Source organism: Eriocheir sinensis, chromosome 22, assembly GCF_024679095.1.
Source record: "Eriocheir sinensis breed Jianghai 21 chromosome 22, ASM2467909v1, whole genome shotgun sequence".
Classification (NCBI taxonomy): domain Eukaryota; kingdom Metazoa; phylum Arthropoda; class Malacostraca; order Decapoda; family Varunidae; genus Eriocheir; species Eriocheir sinensis.
Genome location: NC_066530.1, coordinates 13609944 through 13628846, shown reverse-complemented (window position 1 = coordinate 13628846; position 18903 = coordinate 13609944). Strand labels below are relative to the sequence as shown.

The 18903-nt window shown below is 43.5% G+C and overlaps 2 protein-coding genes across 5 annotated transcripts; one reads left to right on the top strand and one right to left on the bottom strand.

The window, feature by feature from the left end:
* The first annotated feature begins 4068 nt into the window (after positions 1-4068).
* Positions 4069-18351, top strand: LOC127002099 (mucin-2-like). Its single transcript, XM_050867607.1, has 4 exons — positions 4069-5816; positions 6445-10285; positions 10552-10688; positions 17390-18351. The coding sequence occupies exons 1-4, from the start codon at positions 5725-5727 to the stop codon at positions 17673-17675; spliced, it is 4356 nt and encodes a 1451-aa protein (XP_050723564.1). The 5' UTR covers positions 4069-5724; the 3' UTR covers positions 17676-18351.
* LOC127002101 (uncharacterized) lies at positions 11626-17380 on the bottom strand. Of its 4 annotated transcripts, none has more exons than XR_007755719.1 (2): positions 16488-17380; positions 11626-12245 (listed from the first exon to the last, which is right to left on the bottom strand). XR_007755719.1 is itself a non-coding variant. In XM_050867666.1 (2 exons), the coding sequence occupies exons 1-2, from the start codon at positions 16798-16800 to the stop codon at positions 12124-12126; spliced, it is 432 nt and encodes a 143-aa protein (XP_050723623.1). In that variant the 5' UTR covers positions 16801-17328; the 3' UTR covers positions 11626-12123. The 4 variants fall into 4 exon arrangements, 3 of the variants coding, with proteins under 3 accessions (XP_050723623.1, XP_050723622.1, XP_050723620.1); XM_050867666.1 differs by having other exon boundaries at positions 11626-12242; positions 16488-17328; XM_050867665.1 differs by lacking the exon at positions 16488-17380 and adding an exon at positions 12574-13665 and having other exon boundaries at positions 11626-12242.
* Positions 18352-18903: the final 552 nt, after the last annotated feature.

Genomic DNA, 18903 nt, shown 5'->3' with positions numbered 1-18903 from the left:
AATAAATAAAAAAATAATGATAAAAGCTAATGAATGGAAAACAGGATAAAAGAAGTGTATATAGAGAAAGAAAGGGAAGAAAAGGGAAGCGAAGAATAAGATGAAAAGGAAGAAATAAAGAGAAGGGATAGACGAAGAAGGAGAGGGAAGAGGGAACGTGTGAAATTCTAGGAAAGGGAGGAGAGGGAGGAGAGAAAAAAAGAAGGGAGAGAAGAGGGTAAGAAGGAGGAGGAGGAGGAGGAGGTAGGTGACATAACATGATGAAAGAGGGAAGTAGAAAGAAGGAGAAGAATGGAAGAAGGAGGAAAATGAAGAAGAGCAAAGGTTAGAAGAGGAATAAAGAAAAGGAGAAAATGGAAGGAAGGGTAATGAAGAAGAATGAAAATAGGAAAGAAAAGAGAAAAAAATAAAAAATAGGGAAGGGAGAGGAAAGGATAAGGAGGAGGAGAAAGAAGGAAGGGAGGAGGAGGTAACAAGCGTGATGAAAGAGGGAAGGAGAAACAAGGAGAAGAATGGAAGAAGGAGGAAAATGAAGGAGAGCAAATGTTAGAAGATGGAACGAGAAAAAGAAAATGGATGAAGAAAAAGATGGAGAAAAAGAAAATGGATGAAAACGATGGAGAAAAAGAAAATGGATGAAGAAAAAGATAGAGAAAAAGGAAATGGATGAAGAAAAAGAAAATGGATGAAGAAAAAGATGGAGAAAAAGGAAATGCATGAAGAAAAAGATAGAGAAAAAGAAAATGGATGAAGAAAAAGATGGAGAAAAAGAAAATGGATGAAGAAAAAGATGGAGAAAAAGAAAATGGATGAAGAAAAAGATAGAGAAAAAGAAAATGGATGAAGAAAAAGATAGAGAAAAAGAAAATGGATGAAGAAAAAGATGGAGAAAAAGAAAATGGATGAAGAAAAAGATAGAGAAAAAGAAAATGGATGAAGAAAAAGATAGAGAAAAAGAAAATGGATGAAAAAAAAGACAGAGAAAAAGAAAATGGATGAAGAAAAAGATGGAGAAAAAGAAAATGTATGAAGAATGAAGGAGAGCAAAGGTTAGAAGAGGGAAAGAGAAAAAGGAAATGGAAGGAAGGATTAATGAAGAAGAATGGAAAAAATAGGAAAAAAGAAAAAATCAAGAAAATTAATAATACGATGAAGCGAAAATAGGAAGAAGTAACAGATAGACAGAAAGGAAGAAAGGAAGAACGAATTAATTATGAAAAAAAATAAACAGGAATAAAATGAAATAATGGAAAGGAAGGAAGGAAGGAAGGACTATTAGAAGGAAGAGAAGGAAAATAATGAAAATACAATAGAATGAAGCGAGAAATGTTGAGGAAGAAAGGAGAGGGAGAGGAAAGGGGTGCGTGAGAGTGGGAGAGAAAAGGGAGAAAGGAAGAACTGATAAAGAGGGAAGGAAGGAAGAAAAGACTAAAGGATGGAAGAGGAAGAAAATCAAAGAAAAAGGAAAAACAGGAACGAAGGAAAGATGGAGAGAAAGGAAGCAAGGAAAGAAGGAAGGAAGGAAGGAAAGGAAAGAGAAAGAGGTGGAGAGGAAAGGAGGGGTAAGATTTACATAGATTTACATAGAAAATCAGACCACACAGACCCCATGGTCCAGACTTGGTGGTCTGTCCTTAAACCTAAGTGATTTTACATTATTCAGAAGACTCCAAAACGTTGCATTTCTACTCTAGTTAATATTACGTTGAAGGAAGTGACGGTCGAGCTTATTTTTGAAGGAGTCAATCGTGTTGCACTGGACCACTGATGGTGGAAGCTTATTCCATTCTCGCACTACAACGTTGGTGAAGAAAAATTTGGTGCAGTCTGAATTTACTTGTCTACATCTGAGTTTTACGCCATTGTTCATCGTGCGCAAAGTGTCATCGATCAGAAACAATGTTGATCTGTCTACATTCGTGAAACCATTAAGTATTTTAAAACATTCGATCAGTTTTCCTCGGAGGCGACGTTTCTCAAGAGAGAACATGTTAAGGGTAGAAAGCCTTTCTTCGTAGGATTTGTTGCGCAAGGAAGGGATCATTTTCGTTGCCCGACGCTGAACACCTTCTAATTTAGCTATATCCTTTGCATGGTGGGGAGACCAAAACTGTACCGCATATTCCAAGTGGGGTCTGACTAAACTGTTGTAGAGCGGGAGTATTACATCTTTATTCTTGAATAAAAAGTTTCTTTTAATGAAGCCCAACATTCTGTTCGCTTTATTTGCTGCATCGATGCATTGCTGTGAGAATTTGAGGTTTGACGCGATTTTGACCCCCAAGTCCTTGACGCATTGAACGCTTTTGAGTTTAACGCCGCGCATTTCGTAATCGAACTTATTATTCCTCGTTCCAACTTGAAGGACCTGGCACTTGTCTACGTTAAAGGGCATCTCCCATCTATCCGACCAAGCTGAAATTTTGTGCAAATCCTCTTGGAGGCTTTGCCTGTCTTCGTCAGTAAGAACCGAGTTACCAATCTTTGTGTCGTCTGCAAATTTACTGATGCGGTTATTGAGTCCAACATCCACGTCGTTGATGAGAGAAAGGAAGAAGTAAGGATCGAGAGGAAATTAAGGAAGGAAAGGGTAAGGATAAAATAAAAAAATAAAAAGAAAATGGAAAGAGGGAAAGAAGGAAAAGAGAGACAAAGAAATAGAAGAGGAAACTAAAGAAGGAGAGAAAGAAAGGAAGGAAGGAAGGAAGGAGAGGAAAGGGTAAGGATGAACACGAAAGGAAGGAGAGGAAAGGGTAAGGATGAACACGAAAGGAAGGAGGAAGGAAGAAAGGAAGGAAAGAGAAAGAGATAAGAGAGAGAACCAAGAAAGAGAAGGGTAAGAATGGAAGAGAAAAGAAGGAAGGAAGGAAGGAGAGGAAAGGATAAGGATGAACACGAAAGGAAGGAGGAAGAAAGAAAGGAAGGAAAGAGAAAGAGATAGGAGAGAGAACCAAGAAAGAGAAAGGTAAGAATGGAAGAGAAAAGAAGGAAGGAAGGAAGGAAAGGGTAAGGATAAACACGAAATGAAGGAAGGAAGGAAGAAAGAAAGGAAAATAAAGACAAGCAATAAGAGATTGGAGAGGAAGCTAAGAAAGTGAGGAAAAGGGGAGGAAAGGAAGAGAAAAGAAGGAAGAAAGGAAGGTAAGGGTATAAGAAAAAACAGGAAAGGAAGAAAAGGAAGAAAGGAAAGGAGGGAAGGAAGAGGGAGGCATATATACTAACCAGACCTTCACCCGCCTCTCTACACGACATATGACCCTTTGGTGTTCGATGGCACACACACACACGCACACGCACACACGCACACGCACACACCAGCCATACAGAGTGACATTACCGAGCGGAGTGAGCAGGCAGGGAGGATAGATTCGGTGTGGTAGTTAATATAATGTCACTAATTAAAGGCCCTTACTCCCGTTGAATTTGCTGGTGATTTCATGGACTGTTTCTCGTGATCCCAGTGATAGTTTAACCCGCCCTCTGCACCGGGAAAGCCACTCAAGAATTAAACATATCCTCTGCACCTCAGTTATCCCGTTTGAAAAGCCTCCCGTGGAAGTTGTTTGGGTTTTCATGGACTGTTTCTTGTGATCCCAGTGATAGTTTGACCCGCCCTCTGCACCGGGAAAGCCACTCATGAATTAATTAAACGTCTCCTCTGCACCTCAGTTACCACGTTTGAAAAGCCTCTTGTGAAACTTGCTTAGCTTTTCTTGGACTGTTTCTTGTGATCCCAGTGATAGTTTTACGCCACCTCTGCACCGGGAAAGCCACTCATGAATTAAACATATCCTCTACACCTCAGTTACCTCGTTTGAAAAGCCTCTTGTGAAACTTGCTTAGGTTTTCTTGGACTGTTTCTTGTGATCCCAGTAATAGTTTGACCCGCCCTCTGCACCGGGAAAGCCACTCATGAATTAAACATCTCTGCATCTCTATTACCACGTTTGAAAAGCCTCCCGTTGAAGTTGGTAGGCTAGTCATTGGGCTGTTTCTTGTGATCCCAGTGATAGTTTGACCCGCCCTCTGCACCGGGAAAGCCACTCATGAATTAAACATCTCTGCACCTCAGTTATCCCGTTTGAAAAGCCTCCCGTTGAAGTTGGTAGGCTAGTCATTGGGCTGTTTCTTGTGTTCCCAGTGAGAGTGTGACCCGCCCTCTGCACCTGGAACGGGAAAACCACTCATGAAAACCCAATTAATCTCCACTGTGGCCTTGGGGGAATAGAAATATGTTTAAGAATATTAACTTTGACGCCTCCTTCACTTCTCTCCCTTTCCTCTCGTTCTCATAAGTAAGACTGACTGACTGTGTGACTTGAGCGAGGAAGTAATTGTTCGTTTCACCAAGGACGAAGAAGGAGAAGAACTCGGGTGATAAAGAAGGGAAATATAAGAGAAAGGAAAGCCAGGGAGAGAAGAAACGAAGGAATAAAGGAGAAAGAAGGGAATATAAGAGAAAGGAAAGCCAGGGAGAGAAGAAACGAAGGAATAAAGGAGAAAGAAGGGAATATAAGAGAAAGGAAAGCCAGGGAGAGAAGAAACGAAGGAATAAAGGAGAAAGAAGGGAATATAAGAGAAAGGAAAGCCAGGGAGAAAAGAAACGAAGGAATAAAGGAGAAAGAAGGGAATATAAGAGAGAGGAAAGTCAGGGAGAGAAGAAACGAAGGAATAAAGGAGAAAGAAGGGAATATAAGAGAGAGGAAAGCCAGGGAGAGAAGAAACGAAGGAATAAAGAAGAAAGAAGGACATAATCAACTCTCTCCTCCTCTCTCCCTCTCTCCTCTCCCTCCTTCTCTCTCCCTCAAGGATAAGAGAAGTGAGAGAGAGTTACAAGGATCTCAGTGCTGGGAAATTTGAGAAAGAGAGAGATAGAGAGGAGTTTCAAGAAGAGATAGAACAAGAAACAGAGAAAGAGGAATAAAGAGGAGGAAGAGAAATTTCAAGAGGACATTTAACAAGAAACGAAGAGGGAAAGAGAAAAATGAGGAAGGAGAGTTAGTAGATAAACGGAGAATTACAGAGAGAGAGAGAGAGAGAGAGAGAGAGAGAGAGAGAGAGAGAGAGAGAGAGAGAGAGAGAGAGAGAGAGAGAGAGAGAGGAGTAACAAAAAGACATAGAAAAAGACAAGAGGCACAAGAGTAAGCAAGAGGAGTAAGAGTATTTTCAAGAGGACATAAAAACAAAAATAACGGAGACAAAAAAGAAGAGAGGGAAGGAGAAGAGGAAGAGGAATAACAAGAACACAAATTAACAAGAATCGAAAAGGATAAAGAGGAAGAAAGAGGAAGAGAGAGCGGAATTTCAAGAGGACATAAACCAAGGAACGAAGAAGAAAATAAGGAAAAAGAGAGAAAAGTGAAGAGGAGAAAAAGGAATAACAAGGAAACAGAACAAGAAACGAAGAGGCAGAAAGAGGAAGAAAAAGAAGAGGAAGAGGAGTTGCAAGAGGACAGAAAACAAAAAAATAAAGAGGAAAATAAGAAAGAGGGGAATAGCAAAAGAGGAAGAAGAAGGATTAACAAAAACACATCAACAAGAATCAAAGAAGAGGAAGAGGAAGACAGAGGAAGAGGAAGAGTTTTAAGAGGACGTAGACCAAAAAAAAAAAAGAAGAAAAAGGTGAAAAGGAAAAAGAGCGATAACAAGAGGACGTCGAAATAACAAACGAAGAAGAGGAAGAGGAAGAAAGAAAGAGAAAGAGTAAGAGGAGTTTCAAGAGGCATGGCGCACCTCTTTCCTCTTGGCTGGCTTCTGCTCCTCTTGATCGTCGCCTCGGAGTCCCAAACGGCTGCCATCGCTGTTAAACCAGGCACGTTCCTCTTACATGGCCTCTTAATTTTATTATTATTATTATTATTATTATTATTATTATTATTATTATTATTATTATTATTATTATTATTATTATTCGTAGTAGTAGTTGTAGTAATAGTAGTAAATAATTAAGTCAAAAGCATCATTACTTAACTGACTTATATTTTGTTTCGTGTTTGTTATGTGTGTGTGTGTGTGTGTGTGTGTGTGTGTGTGTCCAACTGCGTGTATGTGTCTCGTGTCTGTCTGTTTGTCTGTCTGTCTGTCTCTTTCTGTCTCTGTTTGTCTTTGTGTCTCTTTCTCTCTGTCTGTCTGTCTCTGTCTCCTTCTGTCCGTCTGTCTGTCTTTCTGTTTGTCTGTCTGTCTTTCTGTCTTTTTCTGTCTCTGTTTGTCTGTCTGTCTGTCTTTCTGTCTCTTTCTGTCTGTCTGTCTGTCTGTCTGTCTGTCTGTCTTTCTGTCTCTTTCTGTCTGTCTGTCTGTCTGTCTGTCTGTCTGTCTTTCTGTCTCTTTCTGTCTGTCTGTCTGTCTGTCTGTCTGTCTGTCTTTCTGTCTCTTTCTGTCTGTCTGTCTGTCTGTCTGTCTGTCTTTCTGTCTCTTTCTGTCTGTCCGTCTTCCCCTCACAGGCAGCGGGAATCTCAGCATTCTTGAAGGCCTTGACATCGCCCTCAGTCGCCTTGCCAGCTCCTTAGACAGACTCAGAGCCTTCTTAGCCACTCTCTCCTCCTCCTCCTCCTCCTCCTCCTCTTCCACTACCTCCTCTTCTTCGTCCTCTCCATCCTCCTTTCCTTCTTCTTCCTCCTCCACGTCTTCTTCTTCCCCATCCTCCTTTCTCTCTTCCTCTACTTTATCTTCATCTTCTCCTTCCTCAGTTTCTTCCTCCTCTTCTTCGTCCTCTCCTTCACCCTTTCCCTCCTTCTCTTCTTCATCTATTTCCTCCACCTCCTCCTCCTCCTCCTCCTCCTCGCCAGCCTCGTTTTCTTCTTCACCTTTTACCACTTTATCCTCCTCCTCCTCCTCCTCCTCCTCCTCCTCTTCCTCCTCCTCTCCTTCCTCTTCTTCCTTTTCCTCCTCTTCTCCTCAATCCAGTTCCTCCACATCTTCCTCTCCTTCCACTTCTTCCATCTTACCGTTGTCATCCTCCTCCACTTCTTTCTTTCCATCCACTTTTTCTTCTTCTTCCTCTTCTTCTCTTCCTTCTTCTACCTCCTCTTCCTCCTCATCCCCATTCACTTCCTCCTCTTCTTCCACCTTTCCCTCCTCCTTTTCCACTTCCTCTCCCTCTTCTTCCTCTTCCCCTTCCTTTTCATCCCCATCCACCTCCTTCTCTTCCACTTCATCCTCCTCCTCTTCCATCTTTCCCTCCTCCTTTTCCACTTCCTCTCCCTCTTCTTCCTCTTCCTCTTCTACAGATGGATTCATATATTCCACAAATGCGTCCACCACTAACTCCACCACCTCTTCCTCTTCTTCTTCCTCTTCCTATTCCTCAGCTCCTTTTCCCTTAACTTCCATTCCCGCGGTTACTACTAATACCACGACGCACATTCCATCTACAACTAAGTCTACTGCTTCATCTACTACTACTACTACTACTACTACTACTGCGCCTTCTGTGACTGTTTCTTCCTCTACTATTCCTGCCTCAACAACAAGAGCTACTACTACTACTACTACTACGTCACCAACTACTACTCATACTACTACTGCTGCTACTTCTCCTACTATTTCTGCTATCACTACTACACCTACTTCAATAACAACTACTACTACTGATGCTACTACTATTACTACTACTACTCCTACTGAGACTTCAACTACTACTACTACTACTACTACCACGCCAGATACTACTACCACTACTACTACTACTGCTGCTGCTATAACTACTGTTCCTACTACAACCACTGCTACACCAGGTACTACTACTACTACAACTACTACTACTATCCCGGTAACTCCTGCTTCTACTTCTACTACTGCTACGACTACTAACACTATTCCGCTAACTACCCCTCCTCCTCCTCCTACTACTACTACTACTGCTACAACTGCTACTATCTCTACTACTGATATGCCTACTACTACGACTACAGCTGATACTACTACTACTACTATTCCCACTACTACTACTACCACTACATCTACTACTTTGCCTTCCACTACCTTTTCCACCACCACCACCACTATACCACTAACTACATCCACTACTCTTGCTACGACTACACAGCCAACTACTACTACTACTACTACTACTACTACTACTACTACTCCTACTACTGCTGCTACTACTACCCCCTCCAGTTTACCTACTACTACTACTACCACTATTCTTTCTACGACTATTCTACCTACTACTACCACTACTCCTACTACTACTCCTGCTACTACTACTACTCCTACTACTACTACTACTGCTACTACTGCATCTACCAACACCATCCTCATCAATTCTTCACTATCATCAGTATTATTACCTCTTTCTGCTACTACTACTACTTATAATACTACACCATCATCATCACCATCATCATCATCATCATCATCATTATTACCTGTTTCTTCTACTACGGTCACTATCACTACTACCACACCATCACCATCATCATCATCACCAGTCAACACCACAATGAACACCACGTCTACTACCACAACACCATTTTCCTCCACCACCACAATCACCACCTCACCACTAGACGCCACTTATGAGTCACTTACATCTACTTACACCACTACCAACACCAGCACTGCCCCCTCTCTCGTCATCACTACCACTGACACATCACTTACGAATACTACAGCTACTACTAACACCACCACTACTAACACCATTGCTACTACTACTACTGCTACTACTACTACTTTCAATACCACAAACCTCACCACAGACACCACATCAGCTACCACTAGAGTCATCACCAATTTTCCATCACCATTCATCACCAGTTACAATGCGTCGGTCACCACCAACACCACCACCACCAGCAACAACACCAACAACACCCCCACCACCACCAGCACTACCACTACCACCACCACTACCAACAACAACACCACCACCAACAGCACCAGCACCAACAACAACACCACCAACAACACCACCACCACCAATACCACCACCACCACCACCACCACCACTACCAACAACAACAATACCACCACCAACAGCACCAGCACCAACAACAACACCACCAACAACACCACCAATACCACCACCACCACCACTGCCAACAACAACAATACCACCACCAACAGCACCAGCACCAACAACAACACCACCACCACCAATACCACCACCACCACCAACAACAACAACAACAACAACAATGCCACCACCATCAACAACAACGCCAACAACAACACCACCACCACCAATACCACCACCACCACCACCACCATTACCAACAACAACAATACCACCACCAACAACACCAGCACCACCAACATCACCACGTCGACAACCACACCAGTAACCACCATCATTGCCCCTACTACTTCAGCTACCACTACTACCACCACTACTACTACTGCTGCTACTACCACCATCCCTACCACTACTACCTCTGCAACCACTCCAACAACCACCACTACCATTTCTCCCCCTACTACTTCAACCACTATAACTACTCCTTCTACTACTACTACTTCAACAACCACTACTGCAACTACTACAACTCCCCCTACTACCACAACCTCTGCAACCACTCCAACAACCACCACTACCACTACTACACCTACTACTTCAACCACTACTAATACTACCCCCACTACAGCTGTCCCTACTACCACTACCTCTGCAATCACTCCTACAATAACCACTACTACTCCTACTACCTCTACTACTACTACCCCTACTACTACTACTACTTCAACAACTTTCCCTACTACCGCCACTATTACTTCTACCACCACTACCACAACCCAACGGAGCAAGAACGTCGCTGCCAACAGTGGACATACAGGCGAAGAGGGAAAGACATTCGGTGGAGGACACGAAGAAGGACGCTCTGGTGGGTTCGGCGACCGGACGGCGAGGTTCGGCGACCACACCTTCAGAAGACGCAGACAGGCGGAGAACGAGAACGGAGACCACGAAAGAAGAAGAAGAAGTGAAGAAAGTGCCAATGGACAAGCTCAGAGCGATAACGAGAACGTGGAAAGGATTAAGAACGAACGAGATGGGGAATTGAAGAACGGCACTGCATGGTGGATGAGACTCAACTCTTCTTTGTCATCCATACGTCTGATCATGCTTGAGGTGGATGTATCAGCCGTAAAACCCATCCAAGTCAACCAGCTGATGAAGGCTGCCGACACGATAGACTCCTTGGTGGATGAGGGCTCTGCTGTGCTTCAAGGGGAGGGTCTGAACCCACAAGAGCTGCGTGAGGCGAGGGAAAGAGTGTTGGATCTGACTCAAGTGGTTTCGAATGCTACTCTTCTTGTGCAAGCCGCCATCATGAATGCTAAGGTGAGAGAGAGAGAGAGAGAGAGAGAGAGAGAGAGAGAGAGAGAGAGAGAGAGAGAGAGAGAGAGAGAGAGAGAGAGAGAGAGAGAGAGAGAGAGAGAGAGTAATATATATGCCTACTTTTTTATATTTAATTTTAAGTCAGAATTATACTGTAAAACATGGAGGAAAAAAACTTAGATTCAATTTCTCTCTCTCTCTCTCTCTCTCTCTCTCTCTCTCTCTCTCTCTCTCTCTCATCCTCCTTCCTCCTTCCTCCCTTCCCCCAGTCTTGGCAGGTCGGGGTGCTGGCAGGGGTGTGTGGGGTGCTGGGGGCCTGCGTGGTGGTGGTGGTGGTGGCCCTTGCCCTTCGAAGACCCTGCAGGACTCGTCGAGGTACCCTGCACATCACCCCTCTGTCAGGAAGGTGAGGAAGGGGTAACGGAGTGAAGAGAGTGTGGGAGGGTGATAAGGAAGGAGAAGGGGAGAGAGGAAACGCTGAAAAACAGAGAGATAGAGACAGTAGGGGAGATTAGAAGAGTAAGAAGGAGAGAGAGAGAAAGAGAGAGAGAGAGAGAGAGAGAGAGAGAGAGAGAGAGAGAGAGAGAGAGAGAGAGAGAGAGAGAGAGAGAGAGAGAGAGAGAGAGAGAGAGAGAGAGAGAGAGAGAGAGAGAAAGGAAATATTGGGAAGAGAAAAGAGAAATGGAGAGGGTAGGGGAAAGGGAAAAGGGTAAGAATTGGAGAGGAAAAGGGAGAGAAAAGGTTGAAAAGATGAGGAATAGAGGGAGAGGGGAGAGAGAGTGGGGGGGAGAAGAAGATAAAAAAAATGTTAAAAAAAAGAGATAGAGAGGGATGAGAGAGACAGGATAAGAAGGGGAGAGTAAGAAGGAGAGTGAGAGAGGAAATGGTGAAAGGAAAGGGGTGGAGAGGAGGGGGTAGAGGGAAAGGTTAAGGAGATTTACATAGATTTACATAGAAAATCAGACCACACAGACCCCATGGTCCAGACTAGGTGGCCTGTCCTTAAACCTAAGTGATTTTACATTAATCAGAAGGCTCCAAAACGTTGCATTTCTACTCTAGTTGATATTAAAGAGAGAGAGAGAGAGAGAGAGAGAGAGAGAGAGAGAGAGAGAGAGAGAGAGAGAGAGAGAGAGAGAGAGAGAGAGAGAGAGAGAGAGAGAGAGAGAAGGTTGAAAAAAGAGAGTGATAGAGAGGGAGGGAAGAGGGAAAGGGTAAAAAAAGAGTAAAAATGAGAGGGAGGAAAGAAAGGGAAAGTTGAGAGAGAGAGAGAGAGAGAGAGAGAGAGAGAGAGAGAGAGAGAGAGAGAGTTACCGTATATATACAGAAAGGTATAAAGAAAATTTATGTTTTTTCCTTTATATTTGCAACAGTACAAATCATCAAGCGACCAGTCCAGCAAACAGACAGACAGGCGAACAAACAGACAGTAAAAGAACCAGCCTCTCTTATAATCATTTTCAAGAGGGGAGGATCAAGACACTTTTCCAATAGGTTCTGATCCTCTCTCTTGTGGAATTATGCCTCATTATTACTACTACTACTACTACTACTACTACTACTACTACTACTACTATTTGAAGGAGCAGCGGCAGGGGTCTTTTTTTGTGTCCTTTTTTATATATATTTTTGCCCTTGAGCTTTCTCCTTTACTGTAAAAAAAAAAAAAAAAATTAGAGTTGGGACGTCAGAGAGTAGCGAGATGAATCACGTCACGGAAAGCAAAGGTATGAGTGCTTCATCTTCTTCTGCCTTTCGTCCTCATAGTTAAATTCATCTTCTTTTTCTTTCTTTTTCATCCTCCTCCTCCTCCTCTTCTTCCTCCTCCTCCTCCTCCTCCATCACTCGTGGCTGGGCTGGGGGCGTTGGAAGTTCTCAAAGGGTTCGTACAGACTGTTCTCGACCACCACCACCTCCTTGCTGCTTGTCGGGGTGTCTCGGGACGGCTGCATCATAACACCTGCTGGAGTAGGAAAGGGGCCGTTACTACTACTACTACTACTACTACTACTACTACTACTATATACTAGCCCGCAACACACGAAGCGACAGGCATGGGAATACGCAAATAATCACATTGTATTAGTTGCGATGAGAATGTGTGAATGTTTAAACGGCGAGTGAATAAATAGCTCGTGATGAATAGCTAGATCAGAAAGGATGAAAGAAATAGCAAGAGAGAGAGAGAGAGAGAGAGAGAGAGAGAGAGAGAGAGAGAGAGAGAGAGAGAGAGAGAGAGAGAGAGAGAGAGAGAGAGAGAGAGAGAGAGAGAGAGAGAGAGAGAGACTAACCTCCTGTAGAGTATCTTCGCCGACGATTCCACTTCACCGCCACCCCCACCCCCACCCCCACCACAACCAGCACCACCACCACCACCCCCACCACCACTGCAACTATCACCACCTCGTCCCGAGATGTTGCCTTGGGGGGCGTTGCGTTCTCTGTGTCACCAGGAGAGGATGGGGAGTTAACAGAATCAGGGTTGCCTGCAGGGGGGGTGTCAGGGTTGTGTGTGGTGTTATAGGGGCGGGAATGGGGCCGTGAAGTTTGGGGAGGATCGTCGGTGCAGTTGAAGTTCGGTTGCTTCCGCTGCGATATCTCCCTGGTGGGGCAGCTCGTATCATTTGGTTTGTTGAGTCTCCACTTCGAGGTACCGTGGGGCATAATGTGAAATTCTGGGGTATTATTGATATCGACTTCTTTAACACACTTAGCAAAGCATTCTCCAGTCTTCAATTGTATAATTAGATTGTTTTTGTTCATCACCATCACCATCACCCTCACCATCCACCACCATTTCGCTGTTTCATCAGGGAAGCAAGTTTTTTCCAGTAAGACCCAAGGCTCGTAATTACCCGTGCCAACCTTCACCTTAACCCTGACACCTTCGAAGCCTTCCTCGGGTTGCACGTATACAGTGACATACTTTCTGCCATCTTTTTCTTCTTGCGCTTTGTTAATAACCTTCCAACCGTCAGCCTTATAGATGGTAACGTCGGCGGTGCAGTTCTGAGCCGCGGCGAGGTTCAGGATAGCTCCGGGGGCAGGCATCGCTGACGGCCGAAGCAGCAGGAGTATCGGCAGGAGCGAGGCGGGTGTGTTGGGGGTCATCGTGGCTCTCTCTGCGTGCGTGCGTTCGCTTCTGAGGGTGCTTGGGCGATGTTCGGGGAGGGGTTAAGACGGGAGGATATCCTGTGATGACCTCAACTATACACACACACACACACACACACACACACACACACACACACACACACACACACACAGAAAACAGACATATAGACATTCAAGAGCAGATTTAGAAGCACAGAAAGAAACACAGACACAGAAAACCATAAACACACACACACACACACACACACACACACACACACACACACACACACACACACACACACACACACACACACACACACACACACACACACACACAAACACACACAGACACACACACTTATCCAAACGGTGATAGAAAAGAAACTAACTGAAGAAAAAAATAGTAACGGTATGAAAGATGTCAAAGCGATGTTTCAGAGTGCCGGAGATGACTAAGACCGGATGCTGCGACTGATTGATTGAGATGGTGGTCGTTATTTTTTTTCTCAACGCTTTGGCCTATGGTGACGCTGGGCCTACATGATGACTACGATGACGACGACACTTATTCTTGATTTACATAGATTTACATAGAAAATCAGACCACACAGACCCCATGGTCCAGACTTGGTGGTCTGTCCTTAAACCTAAGTGATTTTACATTAATCAGAAGACTCCAAAACGTTGCATTTCTACTCTAGTTGATATTAAGTTGAAGGAAGTGACGGTCGAGCTTATTTTTGAAGGAGTCAATCGTGTTACACTGGACCACTGATGATGGGAGCTTATTCCATTCTCGCACTACAACGTTGGTGAAGAAAAATTTGGTGCAGTCTGAATTTACTTGTCTACATCTGAGTTTTACGCCATTGTTCCTCGTGCGCAAAGTGTCATCGATCATAAACAATGTTGATCTGTCTACATTCGTGAAACCATTAAGTATTTTAAAACATTCGATCAGTTTTCCTCGGAGGCGACGTTTCTCAAGAGAGAACATGTTAAGGGTAGAAAGCCTTTCTTCGTAGGATTTGTTGCGCAAGGAAGGGATCATTTTCGTTGCCCGACGCTGAACACCTTCTAATTTAGCAATATCCTTTGCATGGTGGGGAGACCAAAACTGTACCGCATATTCCAAGTGGGTCTGACTAAACTTTTGTAGAGCGGGAGTATTACATCTTTATTCTTAAATAAAAGTTTCTTTTAATGAAGCCCAACATTCTGTTCGCTTTATTTGCTGCATCGATGCATTGCTGTGAGAATTTGAGGTTTGACGCGATTTTGACCCCCAAGTCCTTGACGCATTGAACGCTTTTGAGTTTAACGCCGCGCATTTCGTAATCAAACTTCTTATTCCTCGTTCCAACTTGAAGGACCTGGCACTTGTCTACGTTAAAGGGCATCTCCCATCTATCCGACCAAGTTGAAATTTTGTGCAAATCCTCTTGAGGCTTTGCCTGTCTTCGTCAGTGAGAACCGAGTTACCAATCTTGTGTCGTCTGCAAATTTACTAATGCGGTTATTGAGTCCAACATCCACGTCGTTGATGTAAATAATGAAGAGCACTGGGCCAAGAACTGAGCCCTGAGGGACGCCACTAGTGACCGGCGCCCACTCTGAGTTAAATCCGTCAATCACTACTCTTTGTTGTCTGTTGCTCAACCAATTCGCGATCCATTGGTTTACCTGACCGTCAATACCTATTTGCTTTAATTTGTAAAGTAATTTATGATGCGGGACTTTATCAAACGCTTTCTGAAATCAAGATAGACTACGTCCAGTGATTTGGTTACGTCATAAACAGTGAAGAGGTCGTTATAAAAGGTTAATAGATTTGATAGGCAGGATCTTTTGTTTCGGAAGCCATGTTGTGAGTCCCCAATTAATGAGTGGCTTTCAAGGTAACTCACAATTTTGTCTCTAATTATGCCCTCAAGTAGCTTACCTACAACCGAAGTTAGACTAATGGGCCTGTAATTACCTGGTACTTTTTGTCTCCTTTCTTAAAATCGGTGTCACGTTAGCCTTTTTCCAATCTGAAGGGACAATGCCTTGTCGCAAGGACATATTGAATACGGTTGTGAGGAGGAGAGTATTTCGCTCTTTTGTTTCTTTCAGCAGAGTTGGATATACTTTATCAGGTCCAGGACTTTTATTTGTTTTAAGTGATTTGAGGGCTTTAAGGACTTCATCGGGTTTTATTTCAAAGTTAGACAATGCATGCTCGGGATTTACATTAGTACTGGTGTTGGTGGTGGTGGTGGGAGGACTGTTATTATTAAACACCGAGGAAAAGTAATTATTTAATAGGTTTGCAACGTGTTGGCTGTCAGTCACTAGTGCACCGTCGCTGTTTGTTAAAGGTCCAATTCCACTTCTGATCGCCTTTCTGTTGTTTATGTAACTGAAGAAGGATTTCGGATTATTTTACAGTTGGCTGCAATATTTTCTTCATATCTACGCTTTGCCTGATGCACTAATCTTTTTACTCGTCGCCTTGCATCATTGTAAAGTCTAATGTTTTCGGGCGTGCTTTGGTCTTTCTTTAACCTGTAAGACAATTTTCTCTCCTTGACTGAGTGTTTAATTTCCCTATTAAACCAAGGTGGACTTTATTAGTGTTAATTCGCTTCGCACAAGGGACAAATGTGTCCTGCTGAGTGAGTAAGTGATTTTTAAAGTTTAGCCAGGCGTCCTCTGCATTGCCGTCATCTGATAGTTGCATATCTATTAGTTTTCGTCGGATTTCTACGAAGTTGGCTCTTTTGAAATTGGGCACCTTAACTTTATTTTCAGTCACCGATGTTTGAGCTCTAATGTCAACGCGCACTAGTTTATGATCGTAGGAACCGAGGTGTTCTCCTACCGTGACATTACTGACTGACTGACTGACGATGACAACAGCGACTTATTACTTAAACTTCGACTGAAAATATGCGTGTAACAAATAGCTAGATAGGGAAATAAGAAACGAACAGCGAGAGAGAGAGAGAGAGAGAGAGAGAGAGAGAGAGAGAGAGAGAGAGAGAGAGAGAGAGAGAGAGAGAGAGAGAGAGAGAGAGAGAGAGAGAGAGAGAGAGAGAGAGAGAGAGAGAGAGAGAATCTAACTAACCTCCTGTAGAGTATCTTCGCCACTTCATCGCGGCCACCACTCCCACCACAACCAGCACCCCCGCCACCCCCACCCCCCCCACCACTGCAACTCTCACCGACACCTCCGGAGATGTTGCCTTGGGTGGCGTTGTGTTCTCTGTGTTACCAGGAGGGGATGTGGAAGTGTCAGAATGTGTGTTGTCGGCAGGGGCGGTGGCAGGGGTATGTGGGTGCTGTGCTTGCTTGGTACGGGGCGGTGGTGTTGAAGTTTTTGCTGACGCCCAAAGCAACAGGAGTATCGGCAGGAGCAAGGCGGACGTGTTGGGGTTCATCTTGGCTCACTCTGCCTTTTTGCGTCCTCCTTCACGATGTTTAGAGAGGTTGCGAATGGATATCCTCTGATGATTTAATCTATTTTTGTACACACACACACACACACACACACACACACACACACACACACACACACACACACACACACACACACACACACACACACACACACACCTTTGCTCTCCTCTTTCCCAAACTTTATCCACTCCTCCTCCTCTTCCTCCTCCTCCTCTTCATCTTTCTTCCTTGACCTTGACCTCCTCCTCTTCGTTCTCTTCTTTCTAACCTATCTTCCCCTCTTGTCTTCCTCATAACTTCATCCTCCTTTCCTTTCCTCTCCTCTTCCCGAATCATTATCCTCTCCTCTTCCTCATCCTCACCCTCCTCCATCTCCTCTTCCTCCTAATCTTCCTCCTACTTTTCGTTCTCTTCCTTCTTAACTTTACTTCTCCCCTTGTTCTTTTACTTATAACTTTCTCCTCCTTTCCTTTCCTCTCCTCTCCCAAACCTTATCCACTCCTCCTCCTTACCCCCCTCCTCCTCCTCCTCCTCCTCCTCTACATCCTCCTAATCCCCTTCTTCTTGCAGGTGTCTGAGACGGTCGAAGGAACCCACCCACGTATACTTGGACAACGAATCAACGGTCAGCACCAAATCCTTCGTAAGACACGCCTGGCTAACGCTGAGAAGAGGTCACCATATGAACTCAGTTTCCAGCCCACTCAACAGCTCACTCAACAACCCACTCGGCAACCCACTCCACCAGCACCCAAGACGCCCAATGATCCCTCTCACCTGCTTCAGTCCCCCCTCTCTCAGCAGCATCCCTCTCGCCCTCTCTCCCCTGCACTCCGAGGATGATGGCAAGGAGTGAGTGGGAGATGATAGAGATGGGATGCTGCGATGATGATGTTGATGATGTTGTTTTGATTGTTAGTCGTTTTTTTTTGGCTTTTTTTATTTGGTTAGTGTTTTTTTTTTTATGAGTTTGTTTGCCTTCATTTTTTTTTTGTTTTTGTTTTTTATTAGTAAAAGATAAAATATTTTCTTATTTTAGCGTGTTATTTTTTTGTGTAGTGAAATTGTTATAATATGTTTATCTTTAGTTGTTGTTGATGTTATTATTATTATTATTATTATTATTATTATTATTAGTAGTAGTAGTAGTAGTAGTAGTAGTAGTAGTAGTAGGAGTAGTAATAGTAGCAGTAGTAGTAGTAGTAGTAGGAGTGGAGATGGTGTTAGTAGTAGTAGAAACAATAGCAGTAGTATTAGCAGCGAAATGGCAGAAGAAGAAGAAGAAGAAGAAGAAGAAGAAGAAGAAGAAGAAAAAGAAGAAGAAGCAGAAGATGAAAAAGAAGAAGATGAAGAAGAAGAAGAAGAAGAAGAAGAAGAAGAAGACGAAGATAAAGTCGATGGCTTAGAAAGAATGAATTTAAGAGGCCTATTTTTTTTTTTTTGAGAGAGAGAGAGAGAGAGAGAGAGAGAGAGAGAGAGAGAGAGAGAGAGAGAGAGAGAGAGAGAGAGAGAGAGAGAGAGAGAGAGAGAGAAGATAAAGAACCTATCAACATTCCCTTCCTGTCTGTCTCTTCTCCACTTAAGTTAAACGAAAGAAAAAGCGAGAAAAAATGAGTGACTTTTTGTTTTAATAATGTACCTAAAAACCTCAACATCCCCTGGTCTGTTTGATGATGATGATGATGATGAGGAGGAGGAGGAGGAGGAGGAAAAAAAAGATGAGGAAAAGGAAAAGATTAGAGAAGAAGAAGAGAAGTGAAAAGGGAAGGAAGGAAAAGATAAGGAAGGAAAAGAGGGCATAGACAGGAGTAAAGAGAAATGAAAAGGAAAGTAAAAAAGAAAGAGGAAAAGGATGAGATTAGACAAAAGAAGAGAGAAGTGAAGAGGGAGGGAGAAAAAATAAAGAGGAAAAGAAAGACACACAGGAGAAGGGAAAAGAAGGGAAAGTAAAGAGAAGGAAAGGGAAGGGAAGTGAACGAAAGAAAAGGGGAAGGAAAGGGGGGAGAGAAGAGAAGGGGTAGAAAAAGGGAAAAGGAGAGAAAGAAAAGGGATAGAAAGGGAAGAGAAGGGAGGTGAATGAAAAG

Excerpts from the sequence above, each read along its gene's own strand:
- LOC127002101 (XM_050867663.1), bottom strand. The coding sequence starts at position 13,393 with ATGACCCCCAACACACCCGCCTCGCTCCTGCCGATACTCCTGCTGCTT. Across the intron at positions 12,246-12,573 it reads GCGAAGATACTCTACAGGAG|CAGGTGTTATGATGCAGCCG; the intron begins GTTAGTCTCTCT and ends TTCCTACTCCAG.
- LOC127002099 (XM_050867607.1), top strand. The coding sequence starts at position 5,725 with ATGGCGCACCTCTTTCCTCTTGGCTGGCTTCTGCTCCTCTTGATCGTC. Across the intron at positions 5,817-6,444 it reads ATCGCTGTTAAACCAGGCAC|CGGGAATCTCAGCATTCTTG; the intron begins GTTCCTCTTACA and ends CCTCACAGGCAG. Across the intron at positions 10,286-10,551 it reads CCGCCATCATGAATGCTAAG|TCTTGGCAGGTCGGGGTGCT; the intron begins GTGAGAGAGAGA and ends CCCTTCCCCCAG.